The sequence below is a fragment of the Prinia subflava genome, chromosome 4 (assembly GCF_021018805.1).
Source record: "Prinia subflava isolate CZ2003 ecotype Zambia chromosome 4, Cam_Psub_1.2, whole genome shotgun sequence".
Classification (NCBI taxonomy): domain Eukaryota; kingdom Metazoa; phylum Chordata; class Aves; order Passeriformes; family Cisticolidae; genus Prinia; species Prinia subflava.
The window spans coordinates 17,425,732-17,446,823 of record NC_086250.1 but is presented as its reverse complement, the minus strand read 5'-3'; the positions used below and the strand labels follow the sequence as shown (position 1 = coordinate 17,446,823).

General features: G+C 40.9%; 2 protein-coding genes across 2 annotated transcripts in view; one reads left to right on the top strand and one right to left on the bottom strand.

The window, feature by feature from the left end:
- The window catches only part of SYCP3 (synaptonemal complex protein 3), an 11,737-nt gene extending 7,864 nt beyond the window's left edge, over window positions 1–3,873 (top strand). The window contains exons 6-7 of the mRNA XM_063395695.1: window positions 548–652; window positions 788–3,873. Of these exons, the coding sequence (XP_063251765.1) occupies window positions 548–652; window positions 788–841 (159 nt within the window). The 3' untranslated portion in view covers window positions 842–3,873. The remainder of the gene's footprint in view (window positions 1–547; window positions 653–787) is intronic.
- Window positions 676–21,092, bottom strand: CHPT1 (choline phosphotransferase 1). Its single transcript, XM_063395691.1, has 9 exons — window positions 20,677–21,092; window positions 12,079–12,226; window positions 11,109–11,250; window positions 7,628–7,712; window positions 6,054–6,185; window positions 5,511–5,669; window positions 4,496–4,621; window positions 3,899–4,009; window positions 676–867 (listed from the first exon to the last, which is right to left on the bottom strand). Exons 1-9 carry the CDS (start codon window positions 20,917–20,919, stop codon window positions 823–825), a joined length of 1,191 nt encoding a protein of 396 aa, XP_063251761.1. The 5' UTR covers window positions 20,920–21,092; the 3' UTR covers window positions 676–822.

The following is a 21,092-nucleotide window of genomic DNA, read 5'->3' as shown; positions in this document are numbered from 1 at the left end:
AAGGTAGAAGTCAAGCCTCAAATAAACTTAGATAAATACAAATTAATGAAAATGCAACTAGACACATACACAGAGGTCAGTGTATTGTATGTAAAAAAGGGAAGATAAGCAGGGAGTTTTATTTGGGTTATTTGGGGAGAAGTGTGCAAAGAAACATAGTGGGGTTTATACTCCTCACTTCGAGTCCCACAAGGTTGTCAGAATATTGAACTCCTAGAATTCCTGACAGATGTCTGTTCAGTCTCCTCTTGTTGAACTTTTATCTTAATTGAAATGCAGAATTAAGTAGTTGAGACCTCACAGAGGCCGACTGGAGAGTTCTGTTTTCTTCTCAGGATGCATACTGGTTAAATAGAAATGTAGACCAGAGTATGAAGTCCTGTATGTATGTTGTCACAAACTCTGCCAAGTTTGTGACAAACTCATCAATTACCTGTGATCACTGTAAAATTAAATTGTAGTATGAAAAGTGATTGGTTTGTTTGGTTGTTTTAAATTAACCCCTTGACATTGAGGAGTTCTGAATTAACATTATCCTTAATTTCAGAGCATGGAAGAGCTGGAGAAGAGCAATGAAAATCTTCTGGTTGGTGCCCAAAATGAACTTCGCAAGGAAATGGCAATGTTGCAGAAGAAGATTATGATGGATACTGTAAGTACCAGATGTATGAAGTCAGTTAAATGCAAAAATACAACATCTGATTAAAAGTCGTTTGACATACATTTAATTCAGAGGAACCACATTGATACAGCATTTGTTCAGTGTTATCTCCTTTTCTTGTGACAGCAACAGCAGGAGATGGCAACTGTGCGCAAGTCTCTTCAGTCCATGTTATTCTGATGGCTCAGTGGAGGAGCAGCTTGTACCTAAGTAGCACGATACAAGTACAGGCATTAGAAGGATGTTGAGATTCAAATCTTTCAAGGTTCCTATTAAACTCTTTCCTGGATTGTTCTCATCTTGTCTGTTAATGTTGTAAGAACATATCTTAGTAAACTTTTATTACTGGGGGACAGTATGGACCCCAAACCATTCACTGTCTGTTCAGCTGATTTTTAAAAATTTCATACCCAATTCCAATAGCATTGGACTGTTTAAATTCTTTCACTTTTTCTAATACAAACTGTAACAAGGGGAAGAATTAATGAAACATGCATTACCCAGATTTACATAATAACTGGAGGCCTTTAGGTACATTGTGCAAATAGAAGCATTTCTAACAAACTGCAGATTTTCAGTTTCAACATTTAGTCTGCTGATATATTAGCTGTTATATGAATTCACAGTGTATTACTTAGCTCAGAATTGTTTAATGATGTGTATTATGGTAAATTAAAGTAAATTTTGTTAACTCTTTTGTTAGTCTAGCCATTCTACTATCTCTGTATTAGTAAGAAATTTATAAACTGCTGTAATTTGTCCAGAAAATGGGGTTTTTTTAGTTAAATTATTAGCTTAATGTATCAGCTCAAGTAAAGATAATTAAACATTACACATTTTTTTTTGTAGGACTACTGCTAGAAGAAATCTACCTCATCTATTTAGTACAGGCTGTTACAAGCCTTTGAGATGGAATATTACTTTTTGCAATTCCAAATGACTAGCAATTTAGGGAGGCTTGAGTTTTAAGGGTAAAGCATTTATCTTTCATGTACCTCATTACAGTAAATAAGTATAAACTAAATTGGTTTAGTGTGCATGCAGTTTGTTTTCACAGAAAACCATTACACCTTAATATGTACTTTTAAAAATTAGGTAGTTACCAACATATTTAATGCTTTAATACCACAGTAGATAAAACAAAAACTAGCCACACACACAATGTGATGTTTTCACAACAATGTATTTCAAAACCATATTTTTCTTCTCAGCCTACTAGCATTCTTTAGGTCAGAGTCTGGTCATTTGATGATGCTTCTACAGGTCTGGAAGCCAGATTAGTGATGGCTAACTTGCAGTAACTTCAGCTATTTGGTTGTAACGAGTATGGAACTCCTTGTTCTGCCTCTGCTGGGATTCAGGACAGGAGCAAACATGGAAGTCACACTGCTACCCTGACACACGAGGCAATGCAGCCTTCTCATGGGGAAACTAGTAACAATGCTGATTTCTAATTACCGAGTCTCAGCCCTCTAAGGACAGTTACAGGAGGCTATGAAGTAGGTGACAGCTTCTGCTTCAGATCTTCAATAGGTTATTTGTTAGCATTACCTCCTGGTTCTGGTTTTATTTGTTAGTATTGAGTCATGGTTCTGGTTTTCTGAGTGATTTCTGCATTACTTTCCTAGTATCCACATACTTCAATCATATCCTCAAAACTACTGATACCTACTGTGCCAGGACACAGTTTTGACCATTGTGGAGAACCCACTCATTTCACTCTTTCACTCTAAAGACATTGCCTGTGTCTTTTTATCAGGAAGTTAATTTGCTTACAGTATTTGGCCAAAGTAAAATGGTCCTTACCATCTTTTTTCTATTTGACCGTGGCCTGGGTTCAGGCTAAATTCATGTGCAGATGCTGTGTCATTTCCAGCCTCAAACAGGAGTAGTAGGATTCATTCTGAATTGATATTAGTCACTTTGAGTTGTAGTCCTTTGGCATTAACTGATACAGTTATCACTCAAAAGGATCATTATACTCTTAGGCAGGAGGGTGGTTGATGCTATTTTATTCCTCCAGACCAACACACAATACACCACTTCAAAAGTTCCTTGAATGCTTCAGGAATCATTTTTGAATTAAAAGCAGGTAGGAGGCTGCAGTGGTAGCATTTTTAAAACAACAGTGGCATTCTTTATTGCAACAGTCCTCTTGTTAGACATATTATGTTACCCAGTGGGTCTGTTCTTGAAGGAGGAGAGAGGCTGATATTGGGCCTAAGTTCCTGGTTTAGAGTTTTACATTATGGTTCAGTTTTGTGCTTTTTTTGTTTCAATAAAGTACAATGGTAATGGGAGCAATAGGTAATGAGGTAATAGGATCAATTAAGGTAAATGAACACAGTGATAACAAAAACACCACAGAGGGAAACGGAGGTGGGCTGCAGTGCTGGAGCAACAGGCATTGAAGTTGATCAGTGAACTTAATCCTTCACTTGCATAGGCTTACAGATACAAGTGAGGGTACCTAAAGTTCGAGTCCTGTCCTTACACTGCTACCTGTAGTCTAGATAAGGAAGAAGTACAATGACACTAACCTTACTATGACCACAAAACCAGAAACTGGCCTTGAAAGAAAGTGCAAGCCAAAGTTTCATGTGGTAGCAGTAGGTTATGTACTTAGATACCAGAGAATGCATGAAGTCTATAGGCACTCATAACAGTACCTTGAAGTAGAAGAAAATTTTCCTGAGCTGTACTTCCTTTATCTACTGATCTAACAGCTTGTTCCTTAGAAGTACCAGAAGAGAGATTGAGTGATTTTTGTCTCATTTTACCAGCCTTAATAATGCAGGATTGAATTAGTTGGTGTAACTGACAACCACTTCAGAGCAGTTCTAACTAAACTTTAGAAACTAATGCAACAAGATTAGACAATTGGGTTAGGGAAACATGAAATTCCTCTTCAAATTCTGGTTGGTAGCACCTTGGTTTGCATCTACATGCACCAGAAGAGAAGTACAGAATTAAAGTTACCTAACAGGAAATGGCAGCATTTTCAAATGTAGTATTTGAGGTCTGAAACACAGGGAAATAGGTGTACAACAGCATCTGCACAATGTTTTATCTACTAATTCTAACATCTGGTAATGTCTGAAACACAGTGAACTTTCTCATAAAACTGTTTTCTTCAAAAGCTTAATCTGTCTTCCCAAAAAAGAGAGGCTGCTTCGTTCCCCTAACTGCTTCTTCTCTTGTCCTTGATCTATTTAATCAGTCATTATGGTTTTGAACCTGCTCAGGAGCTTGATGAGATGAAATTCTGAAGACATGTATATGAAGATGAGTGGCAATCTGTAGGCACACACCACTGGCATATCTCAGCATATCAAACAAGGATATAAACTTCAAAAGAACAAAACAGAACAGGTTAAAAAATCCATTTTTTAATTGTCCCTACTATAAATATGCTATACTTTAATTAGAATTTATCCAAGTGACAAGTGCAACATACATACATCATTTTAACATACAGCTACAGAGTGGCCTAGTTTAGAATTAAAATAAAACCATCACAAAACCCCAACAGCACTAAATGCTTACAAGAGCTGATTAAAAAAAAATGTTCATCTGCAGCTCACAGAAGGAATTTATAAAACCCACATAGACTAAAGCATAATTTCAGGAGAGATTTATAAATTTACTTTCACATCTCTGTTCCAAGGAAAGCAAGCCAGTCAGCTCCCAAAAACATTTACATGGTACCCTGGCACACCCTCTGCAGTGACAGCAGAAATGTGAGCAAGTCAGAATTGGCAAAGCAGAATGGCAGGGACAATTCTCTATCTATTCTTTAAAGCATAGTCCAAACAAAAAGCATAAAACACTTACCAATGCTATCCACAGAACAATATATTCATCAATGAAACTGTTGAAGTACTGGTCCAAAAACAGAAGTCCTGGCCCAATAAATGCAGAGTCCTGAAGACAAATTTCACTTTTTGTCATGTGAGCCACCTATGTTAAAAAAAAAAAAAAAAAAAAGGAAAAAGTGCATCCCTGCAAGATTGGTATAACCGCCCCCAAACGGGCATCACATCCTTGCCCAGCACTGTCCTCTTGGCAGTTACATCTACACCCCTCCATTTCAGCTATCCGCAGGGGTTCCTCTCCTCCTGTCTAGTTTTCCAGCACTGTATTCAAACCAGAAGATTATGCAGGTGTGTCACTGAAAACAAACACTATCCACTTGAAGTACTATTTTCAAATCTAACTTGAAAATTTTGGCTTTCCCTAGCAAAAAAGTTAACTAGCAAGCAGACCTTTTCTTAGGTGGCAGCACTTGTTCTCACTGTTTAGTAAGAAAATCTGTAGAATACCTATTTTCTAGTGTTATTGTGTTTGAAAAATGTGGAGAAAGAAAAAGGCATCTGGCTGGATTACTGATGTTAGCAAATATGTAGTAAAGCAACTTTTTAAAATCTATTGAGGAGTGTTTTATGTACCAAAAAGGCTAAGACCAAAAAGGCAGAAGAGAGACAGAAAAGTTTCTCTCTTCATTTTAATGATCACAGTAAATTCTTATTTCAGATAATTAAATGAGAAGTCACTGTTAGTAAGGCCAAAGAGACCACAGTTAGGATGTTAATGACAGACAGTAAGTGCATTTCTAGGAATAAGTTAAACAAAACTGAAAGTCCTAACCAGTTTTATTCAACAGCAAATACATGTTTGTATCAGTGTCACATATAATCTCTCTGTGGAACCCTGAGTCTGGTTCAGTGTCTTTATCACAATGAATCTGGTAATACAGTAGCAAAGCAAAATGGGAAACAGTGCGCCCCCTGATCCAGTAAATGTCAAGCCAAGAACCAGTTTAGTTTTAGGAGGGTTAGGACTGACTTACCACCAACTTCTGTGAGATTTTGGCATTCACAAGCCCAAACGTCAGGACATACAGGCAAGAGTGTTTTTCGAACAGCCGAGTTGTAGACTTTTTATAAATTGTAATGGCCAGTGTGATAAGCAGTCCAATATGCAGGCCTGGTGAAAGAACACTTGTTCCCTAAGATATAAAGGGGTGGAAAATTTGTCATGAACTTCAGTCACACGGTAAAGTCCAATTTTTATACATATTGCAAATCCCATTTTACAAAACCAGAGTTGCCAAAACTTGTGAAAATCCATTCGCATTACACCCCTACTCTTAGTACCTTTGCAGTGACCACTAATCAGTTTTTGAAGAAAATTCATTGCTGGTTCCCATGACAGAAGAAATCCAGTAACAGGCAGAGGGAAGTAGATAATGAACTTTGCTTTAGCCATCTAACACTCACATGCCTGTCTGCTTAAATGCTTAAACAAATAAACCCCTTACAGATCATTTGAAATACAATAACTTATGGGCATAAATTATTCAAACCCCATTTAGATTTTTAGAACAACTCACTGCTATTGTAGATCCATTCTTTCCAACCCCTCCACCAAAGATGACACGGAAGTAATTGAAAAAAGAAAGTGCTGTTCCACACAGGATGCCAATAACTGCAAAGAACTTCAGTTCTAAGCCCAGCAAAGGGACCTTAGCAGAACACAAAAGAAACCAAAAGAAAAAAGAAACAAACCACAACAAAACAAGAGAAAGATATTAAAAAGGTAAGCACATTACACCTTTGTAACAAGTATCTTTTGTAATGCTAAAACTCCACCACTGAGTACTTAAGTTCTGTTCTTGAAATTCAGCTAGATCTTACTCTGCTCCTCCTTAATATGTTCTTCAATATTTTCAGCAAATAAGCAAATACATGATGCAGACTACTGCCATCAATAACCATGAAACAGCAGGAAGAGGGATAGCTCCTATTCCATGGCATAAAACAACACCGATCCACAGGAAACACAAACACCATCTGCCTGCTGTGTGTTTTGGCATGTTATTGTATGCTGTATCTTTGCATATCATGAGACTATCATGAATAGTCTCCAGATACAAATTTTAATTAAATAGGTACCTTTTGGAATCAATTACAGTTTCAAGGAAAACTTCCAAAGGCAGCAGAGGATTAAAAAAATAATAAATAGAAACCATTTACATATTTTTGAGATACAGCATAACTCCAACAGATTCTAATAGGAAAAGAAAATCATAATTTAAGTTTAATGCACCTACTTTGCTTTCCAACATGAAAACAGGCTTTTTGAAAATAAAGGCTGGGAAAAGGAAACAAAGTTTAGCTAAACATTCCTTAACTGCTCAGTAAACTTTTAAACTAGTTTTCATTTTTGGTGTTTTATATTTATATTTGGTGGTTTATATTTTCTACTGGTTATCAATAGTATGGAAAAAGTAAGTCTCAGCTCTTCACACTATAACCACTCAGATCAATTCCTGAGTAAAGGCCCTAGAAAGGTTGAAGATCTTTTGATACCATCCACTAAAGTGCATCTTTAAAAGATCAGAATAAAAGCCAGAGATATGGAAAAGTTTTGGGACAGAAAACAATGCTTTAAATATAAATATTTACATTTACATTGTTGTGACATAATTCTTAAAAATCAGTACATCTGCATCAACACAAATATGGGTAATTTAAGGAAAACCCCCTGGCTTTATCCCATGGTTTCATTAGATTGATGCATTTAATCCTTAAATTTTAAAATAAATCATTTAACTGGAAATGTATGCCTTACAATAAAATATACAAAATGTATAAAACCAGAACAAAAACTATTTGCTAAAGCTTAAGTATGTGTGGAGTACTAGTTCCAGATCAGAAGTTTACATGTGGCAGATGGGGTATTTTTTCCTCTATGTAGCTATAAATATGTGCACAGGGAGTCACACCAATAGATCTAAGTTAACTATGACATTAGAATAACCTACACTTACACAATAAGCTAAAACAGCATTACACAACGAGTAGGTGTTGATGGTATTTGCACAGAGCAGCTTCAAATACCACAGGAACTGTGGACACTTAACAGGACCACTCAACAGGAACTCTGAGCACTTAATACACTCACCTTGTGGTCCCATATTGCTGCTCCTCCATAGGCAGATATCAAGAGCAGCATTGTTATGGCGATCTGAACTTCAGTTACATCAATTCTGTGAAGGGGAAGAAAAAGGGATTTAGTTAAGGACTTTTTGCCCTAAGTGTAAAGCGTTTGTAGAGTGAGGGGGGAATAAAACCCCAGTAACTGTAGTTCAAATTATATAAACATATATAGACTATTACTTTCCTTGACTGAGAAAGTTACTCTGTGTGGAGCATACATCTCTGGCTAAGATTTAAAATTAAAGCTGTACTCCTTTTCTGGAGCAAGCTACCTATAATTTTAAAAGGGGGACTTTCAAATGAATACATTGCTAACTATTTGAGTATTCTGTACGAATTTGGACTTGTTGATGTGTAAGATCAAATAAAGGTTTAAGGTAAGCTCATAGTAAATGCAATCATTTCCATTAAAAGCACAGCATATAAAAGCAGAGACTATGATGAGCAGGCTGGGAAAGAAGGGATTTCTTTAGGCCTCGTATCATGAAAACTTGACACATACAGCCTGCAAAACAAGGGAGGACTGAGTCAGTGCATAGGTAAGCATTTGCCATATTCCAGAGGACATATAATTGCTATCTTGCTTTCCTCCATTATTTTGGAATGGGGACCTTGTACGCACTATGAAGTCCAGACTCCATATTTCACCTTCTTTTGTTCTCAGACAAGATAGACAACTCTTTATTGTTGTATTTAATTGATGAAACCTCACATGAAGCTAAAGCTCAAGAAAAATTAAATCAGTACTTTTTAACCTTTAACATAAAAAATGAAAATAATGACAAAAAAGTGCATATCAAAGGTACCTTTTATGGTACCAAAAGTTTTGAGACATGTACCTTATCTTCATACTAAAGTTACCAGAAACAGTGATAATGAATGTTCAAATTTTCTTTTAGCAGCTGGAATAAATTTGCTGTTTTAAGTTATTATGACCAATGTGTATTGCTACTTACTTAGCACATGACCTGTCTGCACAGGAAACAGTGGATTTTTAAAGGGAGATAGCAGTCATCTCTTGGGTAATGGAAGAAATTTATCTGAACTTTTATCATCTCAGTTAAAACTCTCTTCTTTAATCAGAAAGATGGTGATAAAATATGCTAAATTTCACCCCAGTCCTGTAACTTTTCGAGGATCCAGAGTTTAAACTGCAGTTAGATGATAAGCTAGGGTGCTCATCACCTCTTAAAGCCAAGAGAATGGGGAGTCCTCTTCTTCCTAAAGTGTTGTATTCTCTCAGTTTTATCTGCTGTCATGCTCATTGGACTGGAAGGTGAACCAGTCCAGCTTGCCAGTCCAGTATTGGCTTTTCAGCTTCTGCCCATTTCATGAAGTGGCTTGAGGTCCAGTGACAGAGTGTCACGAACAGTGGGGCTGGGAGTAGGCCCTTCCTTCTCTGCCAGGGATGAGGTGTTACATCCACCCAGCCATTGCTGAACTTGCCAGTTACCTTGTGCAAAAGCAGCCGTGTGCAAGTGTTCAGAGGTTGCACTCTGTACAGTTAACACCAGGATTTCAAATCTGCATTCCCTTTGTTGTTGCTGGTGGTGGGAGGAGGCGCAAAGCTGAAGTTGTGCCAAAGTTTAATACCTAATTTCACAGTGGCTCAAACTGTTGGTGGCAACAGAGCCCAAATCAGAGTTCAAAGACTTTACTCAGACACGGCACAGTATTCCACAACCTGAGAGTGTCACATTATTCAGCTCTGTGATCCTTTCTGGCCATCAGCACTAGCAATCTCTCATTTGTGATTTATTTCTAAAATCGAGTGCTGCTAATTGAGAAACAGCATCAGTGAAAACTTCCATCCATCTTATTATGTACCATCATATTTGGAGCACTGTAGTAATGCCTTCATCACATCTCTATGTTCAAGACAAACAAAATTGCGAGCCTTGAAAAAAACTGACCTGTTTTCACTGGACAAAAACAAGTTATCTTGTGAAAATGTTGTGTCTTTTTAACTTTAAACAGTAAGCATGGAACACCAGGCCATTCTGAGCTGTTCGTACAATGCACTGACTATCATTATGTTAAAGTAGAAGTCACCAAGTTTTTAGCAAAATCTTTATGTGGTAAAGGAGTCTCAGTGCCTTCCCGATGTGGGGAAATCATTCTCATGCTTTTTGCAAGAATAAAAAGTACAGAAAAGCAGTCATGTCTGCAAAACACCACTGCTCATGGCCTACTCCCCTTCAGAGCAGCCTACTGTCATGGACAGAAAGTATCCTATTTCAGCCATCACTGCAAAGCACCTACTTTTGTTTACAGCACAAGATGTCCTTTAAAAACAATAGGACGTGCAGTCAGAAGAAGAATTACAGTTTGTGTGGTAAAATGCATTACCAGCAAATCAAAAAGCTCTTATCAATATCGCAGAGACAGCTGCATTTGATGCAGTGTGCAGGGATCACTAGCCTGTGTGTCTGCTAAGGCTTTTCTTGCAGGGCAGAGCTAAGTAGGACTATGAACAGATGATTTCACAAGTGACTGGGATTAGCAGAAGGACCATCTTCATGTATCACTTATTTTCAGTTCTGCTGCCACAGAAGTCTCAGACCTTTTCCTCTTTTTAGAAGTAATTATACTAAAGTGAAGCTCGTTGCTCAAAATCAGCAAAAGGCCATGGCCAGGCACTACCACAGCTATAGGAGGGTGCAGCAATCCCCACACTATTAGCACTTAAATTGAAATTATTGTCTTCTACATGAATGTCATGACTTTTCCTCCTATGCTGCAGTGAAACAGATAAAATTTCTATCAAGTCATGAACAGCATTACAGCAGTCTCTAGACCTGACCTAACACAAAACCTAAAGGACATCAAAGCCAATATGAGCCAGATTTAAAAAAGGCCCTCACATAAACGTGGGGTAATTCTTCAAGCATTGCCATGGATCTGTGGAACTCCCTGAGGATGCAGTGGGTGCAGAGAGTTCATTCCAAGGAAGACTGAAGATGTCTATGAAAAGGAGAGCCATTAGCAGGGGAATTTCTCTAAAATGCATGTGGTTTAGAGTCCCCTGAAATGGCCTGAAACCGTTCTGTAGCTGGGAGATTACAAAGGGAGGTACCCACATGCTTGCTCTGTCCCTGCTCCCACACAGGGCACTTCCTTGCAATGTAAACAAGACCTCTCTGGCCTGAAGCTGCACGGTGCTCAGTGCTCGCATGGATTCTGACAACAAATCTGCAGACAAAAGAGCCCAGTGCATGCAAACAAAGCATATAGAGCTAAAATCAGCTGCTAAAAGAACAAGTCCTCAGTATTACGCAGAGTTTCAAGTTCTTGTCAGGCAAAACACAAGTCTGCTAGAACAGAAGGGAGATGAGAAAGAAGGTGAGAGAAAGAGAAAGCAGGGATTAAACCAAGAAGAAACTGAAATCAAGGAGCTAGCAGTCTCAGACATTAAGCCACATGTATTTCTAAAGATACCTACTTACTTTCCAAACCTTAGTATGCCTGATACGTATGTCTGCCAGTGAGCAGAATAGAACATGAACAGTCCCACAAAACAACAGAAAAATAACCAGTCAGGATTTGTTCCTAGTCGGATTGCTATGCAGGATCCAAGGACAACAAATACTGAAAAGCAGAAATGAACATGTTAGTTATATACCCCCTTTGCTTGAAGTTAAATTAAAAACACAGGACATTTTACATCACTCTAAAAAGCAATGCTATAACTGATACTTGACTGAGTAGCTGACCTTCAGGGGCAGTCCTGGCAGGAGAGACCAAAACACAGCACTCCTTTTCTGCCAAGACAGGGCCCTGCCCTCTAGCCTACAGTGGTTGTTCTCCCTCCTCCTGGCCTTGTCATCTCGTGTTCTTTGCAATATCGACGACTTCAGCTGAATGGCCAAGCTCAGGGAGAGCGGCAGCTGCACTTCTCTGGGAAGTGAGACATAAAAAACGTACCAATTCCCAGAGCAACTGTTTCAGCCATTGAGCTTTACAGAACTCTAAGCACTGGCACCACCAGCAGCTCAGTTATGGAAAGTGAAACTGAGCAAAGCTTACTTTTTAAGGACTCCCAACTTTTTTAATGCTGCTTCTTCTAAGGAATATGAATTACCCTTCTTCTAAGTGCCAGGCTGGATGCCCTATTACCAAACTGTTATTTTGGCACCTTACTCCTAAAGTGGAGTAGATGGACTACTTAAGTAAGTGCAGAATACATCTTGCCCAACATCTGCCAAAGCATCTTTTAAAATACCTCCTGTTACTGGCCAGGGAAGCAAAAGTCAGGAGATGGTGAAATTATCCTAAAAGATCCTGTTTCAAGCAGGGGTTTGAACTAAATGATCTCCACAAGTCCTTTACAACTTCCACAAATCTATGATTAATCAGCTCCTCTTGGAAACAGGTAACTTTTATAGACTAGGATGGGCGACAGTAGGTTAAGTCTACCTGTGGAAATAGAGTCGCAACCATGATCAAAGAGTTCTCCAAGGGGAGAACTACTGTTTGTTCTTCTGGCTTGCTTCCCATCAATGGCATCCAGAGACTGGTAGATAAAAAGTCCTAGTGCACCCAGGATGTATGCCCAAAAAGGTGCCTGAAAGAGATTCACATAAAAGGTCACCACGTGGTTCCCAATTTCTTAGGTGATAATCTATTTCATTAAAGGTAAAATAATGTTCACCACAAAATTGCACTATATTGTGCTATTTGTTACTTAATTAATGGACAAACCAAACACCTTGCACTAATTTCTACATGGATTGTAGTAATTACTGTAATGAACTACTCCAGATACACCAGTGGAATACAGGTCCTTCTATTTATTTAAACAAAAAGAAACCCAAAACTTTATGCCCTTTTCTGCATCAACTGACTTTTTTTTCTACCTTTAACTCACAGTATTTCTGTAATTATTTGCATTCTCTGTGCTGAAAAATGTTATAAAAATAAAAATCATCTTTAAAAAGAAAGTAGTGGCAATGCACTTACTAAAGCTTTCAGCAGTTTGTGTGCCAGACACTTAGATGATTTGCTCATATTTACAACATATAAATGTAAAAAAACCCACTAAGCTTTTTACTAAATTAAGACTTCAGCCTTTAAGGAAAGATATTTTTTCCAACACACAAAAACTGACTACCTAGGCACTTTAGACAGGGCTCAAAAATTTTTAAAAAATCACTTAATATGAAGGAGCAACTATCTACTTAATATACATCATCAGTTTCAAACCAAGCTGTTACATTAACACCACTCTTAGGTTCAAAGGAACTGTTCTGCAATCATTCCTTTCAAAAGCACTTTTTTCACATGCACAGTCAGCCTGGCTTTGTCTAGGAATTAGGTTTTGTTTAAAAGTATTTAAAACACCTTTGGAACAAAGCACAGGCAACATTTTTGCCTCATGTAGTTTCCAGAGGTACCTTTAGCATTCAGAAGTACTGTTCATGAAAACAAAGTCAGGTAAAAATGCTGGAAATGCAACTTGCAGGTTAAACAAGTGAACACCTACAGGCAGTCACAGAGCTGAATCCTTTCCCACTCCCTGCTCAAGGACAGCTGTGGTGAAGCTACACCTCTGCAACTCCTCTCCTGCAGCACAAATTGACCAACATGTGTCCGTGTATTTCCTAAGACCAGTAAAGCCTATTAAGCAGATTAGACAACAGATCAGATCTCAGTGTGCTGAGATTTGTCCACACTTGACTAAACCGGGTGTCACTGCTGGGGAAGAAGGGAAAATGGCAGCCATCTGTCAGTTCAAAGGCAGCAGTAAGAATGCAGATGAGGTGCAGCTGCTCCTGCAGACAATCTGATGTCTCATCATTATACTCATTGTCTTGAGCTAGAAAAAAAGTTATGCCTCCAGTTAGACTGGTCACAAAACACACTAAGCCGTGACATGCTCAGGTTAAGTCCAGTTCTGAATAGCATTTTTGCTGTTATTTAAGAATTCCTCATGTATTTCAGGCTGGCTGATACACTTCTATTAAAGTCAAATGGTTGGCTGCTTCAACCAGCTTTGGAGGAAAGGACAGTTAAAGAATCAGGAACTCGCTTTAAGTGCAAGCTCTGGATTTGTATGCAAATGAAAATCTAGAAAACTTAAAACATTCTTCAAAACTGGCATGGCTGTCTCCTCCCTTAATCCAAGGAAACCAAGAAAAATCGTTATCACAGATCACGATTAGTAGGAAACCTTAAGCAGGTGAAAGAGGATATTTGATAACTCCTGCAAAGATCACACTATATAAATCCAGGTCAAGTGATGACAGCAATACATGTTTGACGCTTACTGATGCAATTAGTCAAGTTTCTTAGGTTTCTTCTCCCTTTTTAGTCTACTTACACAAAGAAATCTTGTCTTGGGGGATGGGGTTAAACTAGGGAGGGAATTTTTGGCCACCTTTTGAAAAAGTTTCACTCCTCTAATGAAGGGGAAAGGATAGAGCCTGCAGAGAACAGGAGATGCCTGGGGCTACCCCTGGACTGAGAATCACTAAAAGCCCCACAGAGGCACAGAGAACTCAAGGGTGTCTCATGGCAGAATCTCACTTGGTCTCACATTGTGCAGGGGGACTGCGGCTACCTCCACTTGTTCTCCACCCTTCAAAAACAGAGGGCTGTCAGTCATTGCTCAGGTATTTCAGAATATAAAAGCACAGTTAGGACTTTGCTGAAGCTGATAATCCACATACTAAAGTTACCACAGCACGGGCACTGGCTTTCAGAATAACTTTGTTACATGGAGAATAACTGAGAATCTCAAACACAGCAACTCAACACCTGTGAGCATAAAGGCCATGAGAAATGGCTGGTTTCACTGCTGACTTTTAAAGGAGTATTTGAAAGACATTGCAAATTTTATCAGCAATATTTCTGTGAAGTGCCACAAAAGCCAGCTGCAGAGTTTTGTGAGGTGTCCTTACAGCCACATACTTCTATTAATTATGAAAAGATAGCTCAAGATCTACAATTAGCTTCCCGCAAAGCAAGCATAACACAATATATGAAAAATAAACAAATACATCAGCTTTAACTCAACCTTCTTCTATTAGGTCTTTCTGACAAAGCAGTAGCTTTTTTCGAGTTGAAAGTTATGGTACAGGTGTGATCATTGAGGCTGATCCAAGTTTGCATTAGCTCCTACTGGGACAAATCAAAGCAACAGTCCCTCCACATTCCGGAGCTAAAGCACTCTGTCTGCCCCTTGCTGATCTGGGCAAAGGATAAGCATTTTCATCTGCTTCCCATCTGTATCCATTAGCACCCAATGATCCAAGGATCATCTGTGTCCATTAGCACCTGTACCAGATATATCAGTATTCCCCACAGTTCAAGAGAAAGGAAAAAGATCGTAGTAAGAATAGCACAGTCAGAGCACTTAGAAACACTGTCTAGAGCATTTCATCCCTAGGCCATCAGTTCAAATCTAACTTAAAGTGGTAAGAACCATAATTCATTTGTGATCAACTACTATTTAGGAGATTAAATGAACGCTCTAATGTTTTAATTGGTAAAACACAGTTTTCCAAATCACCAAAGGTTCCTAATAACCACAGATTTTTCTCTATCTACCCTCCCAGCACAGCTTCCGCTGCTGTTTCCTTTGCTCATGTGTCTGGCTGTCCATTCAGGGATGTTCCCTGGTGGCTTCCCACACCGGACCCAAGTAGTTTTCAAATTAGAGAACCGGGAGCATCTGAGAATGTTGACATGGCTGAGCAGAAAGGTCAGGAGGCTCCCAATAATCATCAGCTTTTCACTGATGAGGTGTTTACTATCTCTGCCCAAAGTTATATCCTTCCCAAGCAAATGTATTATTTGGCCAGACCTAGGTGCTGTTCTCATGGAAATAGAAGAGAACAGAAACCTGAGGGGGAGGAGGCAGGAAGGAAGAGGGAGATGCTTCTCTGCTTCAATTCAAAGGGATGTCTGAAGATCCTACAACCCCAGAATCCTGTCACACACAGATTCGTTACAGTAGAATCTGTCATTTACTGACCCAGCGCATGTCAAAACAAAGCCATGTACATGTAGTGTTTGATAGGTATGTGTGACATGCCTCTCCTTCAGGAAAAAATGGGGGTTGTACAGCAGGCATTCTTCTGCTCCCATGATTCCACCCCACAAAAGAGCATGAACAGCTGCAAAAAAACACAGGTGTCAGGGAAACCTCTTAGAACTTGTTTTAAGCACAGCTCTCAAGTCCAGAGAGTTCAACAGGCCAAGCTTTTGCAGTACTTAAAGATTCAGTTCCTTAATTACTCATCACGTTTAGCCATAATATCACTTCCTCAATCCACACCTAATACTGTTGCCCTAGTTTACATGGTCCCTCTCTGGATCAGATCCAAAATAGAGGCAGGTATTTTGACTGGACTTCCTCCTCCTCTACCCCCTAAACATGGATCATTTCCCATGCCTCTGTTCAGTACAAAGCACTGTTGCAATTGTACTAATAGCAAGATGAGGGAAGGGGCTGTTCAGACCTGAACTACAGCAGGAAAGACAGCATAGATGAAAAAAATAAAAATAATAATCAAATAATTGTACCATAGTCTAAGTGCATTTCATGCATACCAAGGACTCTCTGCATTCCTTTAGCATCCTCATTTCTCCAACAAGCCCTGTCTGAAAGAGCTCCCATCCTTCTACATCTTCATCCTTCATCTACAGGTGTCAGGATTCCTGTACCTTCTTACTTCATGCGAAATAACCTCCTCTCATTCACAACTGGTCTGTTCCCCACTCGTGGGTTTTGGCTGAATTTCCCACTCCATGCTTCACATTTCTTTTCTAAGTCAGGTAATGCATTTCCCTTCATGCTATTCTCCCCCACACACATGCCCCTGTTCATACCAGCTGCTCCAGTTCAACTTCTTTTCTACTGCTCTACTCTCTCTCCCACAAAGTTCAGCAATGCCTCTGCTGTTTACATAATATACCTGTCAATATCTTCCCCTCATTTTTCCCTCTGGCAGGCCTCTTTCATTTTAAAAGTGTTTCAGTTGTTTGTTTGGGTTTGCTGTTGGTTTTTTAAGTTTTTTTTAAAGATAGAGAGAAAGGCAGAGACAGCATGTCAGCAGTGTTCTTCTCCCTCCAGTAGTAAAGCCAGATGCAGTCACCTAGACCCTTCTCTGCTTTTTGGTCTTCTTATATGTATGGCTTTCTAAACAGCACATTTCAGCAAGGTATGACACCCTTTTATAAACTAACTACACCATTTCTTCAACAATCCTACAGAGCTAGCCACCACAGGCCTGCCTTCCTTCCCTTAGCTCTCTGCAGGAGACCCCTTGGGCCCCTGCCCCCTTTTCCTATCACTGCCCAAAAAGCAAATCCATAATCCATGCTTTTCTCTTCTTGTCTTCCTCTGTTCCCAGTTCTTTGCTTAGATCATGCTGTAAGTGCTACAAGATTAATTTTCAAGTAGTTATAATTCAATACAATGTAATAATTACAGTTAGCATGCATTTCTGTCTAAAATTCTAGCTTCTCAAACCATTCTACAATTCTACTTTATAAAAGAGGGCAGATTTAGACTAAATACAAGGACAATTTTTTTTTTAATGATGAGGGTCATGAAACACTGGCATGTATTGCCCAGAGAGGTGGTGGGTGCCCCATCCCAGGAAACATGGGTCAGACTGGACAGGACTCTGAGCAACCCAATGTAGCTGAAGATGTCCCTGCTGATGGCAGAGAGGCTGGACAGAATGGCCTTTAAAGGTCTTTTCCACCCAGCTATTCTATGATTTTAGAGAGACCTGTGTCTGATCTTGAAGGGTTACCAAAGCTAGATTGCTCCATGAGCAACCATGAAAACAGAGGATCAAAGTTTCCCTTCTGCCTTTAAAAAATATATGTTTTCTTGCTTGTTTTCTTCCCCAGAAAGGGGAAGGATATGCAAGATTCCCCTGCAAAGCCTTATGAATTGACTAGCTGCTTCAGAGAAGTCTGCTGCCACTACAGCTAAGCAAACAAAACCAAAAACAAAACAAAAAAACCAAACCAAAACAAAAAAACCAAACAAAAAACCACAAAAAAAACCAAAACCAAAAACAACAACAACAAAAAACCCCAAAACATAACCCAGGCTGCAGTCAGGATGAAAACAATATTCCACCACTCCACAGAACATGACATGTGCAGGTGGTGTCATCTCCACCACCACACCTCTATACTGCTCTTATAGATTGCTGTCCTAAATTACACAGATTAGGAAACTGGACACTCGATAAAAATGCACACGTGAATCATGGTTACAACAACGCCTGAGGGGTGTAACCTGCTAATGGCTTAGCTGTAAATAAGAAAGCTTGTGTCAAGACATGCACTTATAGGAGAAAGTGGTCCAAACCATGTTCCTGTTAGGCAAGGAAACATTACTGAAGCAGACAATATTTTATAATTCCAAAACCTACTGTGCTAGTCAGTAACAAACTGGCTTTTAGTGGCTACTGATACTGATGAAGATAAAAAAGATAGTGTATAGGGAAATAATGGCTCCATGTTAGAAGAACAAGAGAGCATTTTGTGGTTTGAGACATTAATTGCACTGGGGTTGGGAATAAGCAGTACGAAATTGTGGAAATCACTACAATAGGACAAAACGGAAGCTGAAAGTACAAACTGGTTCAAAACAACTAATTCAAAAGGCAAAATCATGAGGTAGAAAATGTCTGTGGGAAATAGATCTGCCAATTGCTTTTTAGCAAGTAACCTGAACAGAATCCCTTGCAAAGAAACTGCTAACCCACAGTCTTCTGGCAGGTGGAAGACTAATATACTGGAGAAAGATCTCCTTTCTGAGCATTTGTTAGCAGCTGCTCTCCAAGGGATTTCAACTGCTTGGTTTGGAGGATTTATACAAACATCAAGACTCTTGTGTTTTCAATAAAGGCTTAACCAAAATGGCCCACTTAAGACTGGTTAGGGAATAAAAAACAACTACATAAACCAACTCAAACTCCCTCACACACACCAAAACCTGCTTGTTATTTTATCCAAGTCTTCTATTTGGTGCTCCTGCCTATAAAACTGTAACAAGTTCTTGTTTGTCCATAAGGTGATCAAGACATGTTCATGATGGCAAGAGGTGCTGTTGAAGTGCACTACAGTACTAGTTCAGTCTGTGATTTCAACCATCTTTATTTAACATAATTTTCAGCTCCACCTATCCTTTCCAGCCCACGCATCCCAGTCAAAACTACAAAGTAGGTGTTACAACAGTGCATGCAGCACCTGTTAGTGTTGCAACAGTTTTAGCTTTTTCAAAAAGCCATCCAGAAACACGACCTCAACTTACGTGGAAGACAAGCTGAGTCATTAAACAAACTGGAGAGAGAATGATGCTTCTAAGCGATACAGCAAGAGAAAATCAGGGCTAGCCCCACAGAGCAGAGGCAACAAAACAACAGGATAAGGGTGGGTCCACACTGCATATTTATAAAGGATATATTGATATCTGAACATGAAAGTGTAGTCCAAACTGTAGGTTGTTACAAAACCCAGCTTCCAAAATTAAAAATAAAATAAAATAAAAGTTCAAACAGAAAAGTTCCTAAAACCCAACCTAAGTTTTCCAGGAAGGAATAATTCCCTGGATATCTGCAACACAGCTTTTTTCTTTTTGTACCAGAGTCCTCAAGGGAAAAAATAACTTAAGTAAAATTTACTTTCTGCTTCTAGTCTTGAATAGCAAAGAGGAACAGCTACAACAAGCATTCAGACACATAGCAGACACAACTGGTATTTTCATCACAAAACTAAGCTAATGGTAGCAGTACACAGGCATTTTAATTCTGAAAGTGCGACTAGAAGACCACCTGTAGCTTCCAACCATTCACTATAATCTCTGTCTTCCCTTATACTGCCTGACACTCCTGAGTGCCTCTACCTCCTGATGTGTATCAGAGGAGTAATTAGGGTGAGACCAAACCGAAGTTAACTTCGATCTGGATCAGTTTCCTGATTATGTCTGCCACAAATACCTCTGCAAACACAAAGGGCAAAGCAACTACTGAAAAAGAAATGCTCTTCTGACAAGAACCCTCATCAGGGTAAAGCTATGGTATTAAAAAGGTCCCAACCAAATGCCAAGCTCTGCTTAGAATTTAAGCCCATCAGAACACAGGAAAAACAACGGCCACCTTTCAAGGTACTTTATTCACATAAAGCAATTTCCCCCTGCTATTTCCTATCCAAACTCCCATTAAGACTCTGCAATGGAAACATGCAACAGGCCGGTAAGCTTTGATAGAGCTCCTGAAGTGGACTGAGAAACTGTAGGCGCTGCAGTTCAAGTGAGAGCAGCACCAGCCCACGTTAACAAGCCTGTTTTCCCTGCAGAAGTTAAAGCAATTAAATGTTTCCCACACAAGGACAGGAAACATTCGAGCTACTGTCAGCTAACACATCTGCTACCCAACCCAGCCGCAGCTCTGATGCCGAACTGGCATCAGCCACATCTCCTGGCCCAGTCCTTCCCCGCTCCTGGGCACATCCCGCACCCTCTGCCACGACCAGCTGCTGTTTCTACGTCCACGGCCCGTGTGACAGCCACACTCCTGAGGGAGTGACATTCCCTTCCCAGCCAGAGGCGCGCACCTGGAATGCAGGACGGGCCGAGGGGGAGGCGGGGGTCCCACGGCCCAGGTGAGCCCGGCTGTGCCCTCCTGCAGGGCAGGGCAGCCCGAGTGCCCATCACACCAAAGCCCGCGCCCCACGGGGCGCTCTGGGCAGCCAAGGGCCGCAGCTCCTCCGCTGGACCTCTCCCTTCCACGTGATCCCTACAGCATTTTGGCATTCCAACCTCAACACCCATGTCCAGCTTGGCCCCTGCTGCCCCAAAGGCTGAGCCGCGCGTCACCGCTCCCCTGATTTCTCAGGGCAACCCCGCAGCGCTGCCTCAGCCCTCCCTGCCAGGGGACGGGCCACGCGTGTCGCTGGGGGGAGCCCGGAGTGCCAGGGCACCCGCGGCGGGCACGGCCCCGGCCCCGGCCAGGAGGCGCGGCGGGGCCGGGCCGTGCCGGGCGGTACCTGCTCGGTGGCGCTGGGGCAGCAGGCGATCAGCGGCAGCGCCGTCAGGCAGTTCAGCAGGAGGCCGCCCATGGTGATGGCGTTGGGCGCCAGCCCCCGCGGGACCTGCTCCACCAGCCAGCCCCAGTAGGGCTGCAGCCACGGCTCCAGCAGCGAGCGCCCGGCCGCGCTGTAGCGGTGCTGCTCCAGGCGCTTCAGCTGCGCCGGGCTGAGGGGCGCGGGCAGCGCCCAGAACACGGCCATGCCCGCACCGCCGGCACGGACGGCACCGGGGTCAAGGAGCCGCCGCCGCCGCCGCCGCTCGGGGCGGGGCCGAGCCGAGCCGGGGGCAGCGGCGGAAGAGGCCGACGCCCAACAGCGGCTTGGCCGGAGGGGAACGGCCGCCCCCTCCTCGGACAACGCGCGGCGAACGCCCT

Bases quoted from the DNA above. Each gene is read 5' to 3' on its own strand.
- CHPT1 (XM_063395691.1), bottom strand. From the start codon at position 20,919: ATGGCCGTGTTCTGGGCGCTGCCCGCGCCCCTCAGCCCGGCGCAGCTG. The intron at 4,622-5,510 runs GTAAGTCAGTCC...TTTTTAACATAG, and splicing joins AAATCTCACAGAAGTTGGTG to GTGGCTCACATGACAAAAAG. The intron at 868-3,898 runs GTTCAAAACCAT...CGTGCTACTTAG, and splicing joins CTCATCAAGCTCCTGAGCAG to GTACAAGCTGCTCCTCCACT.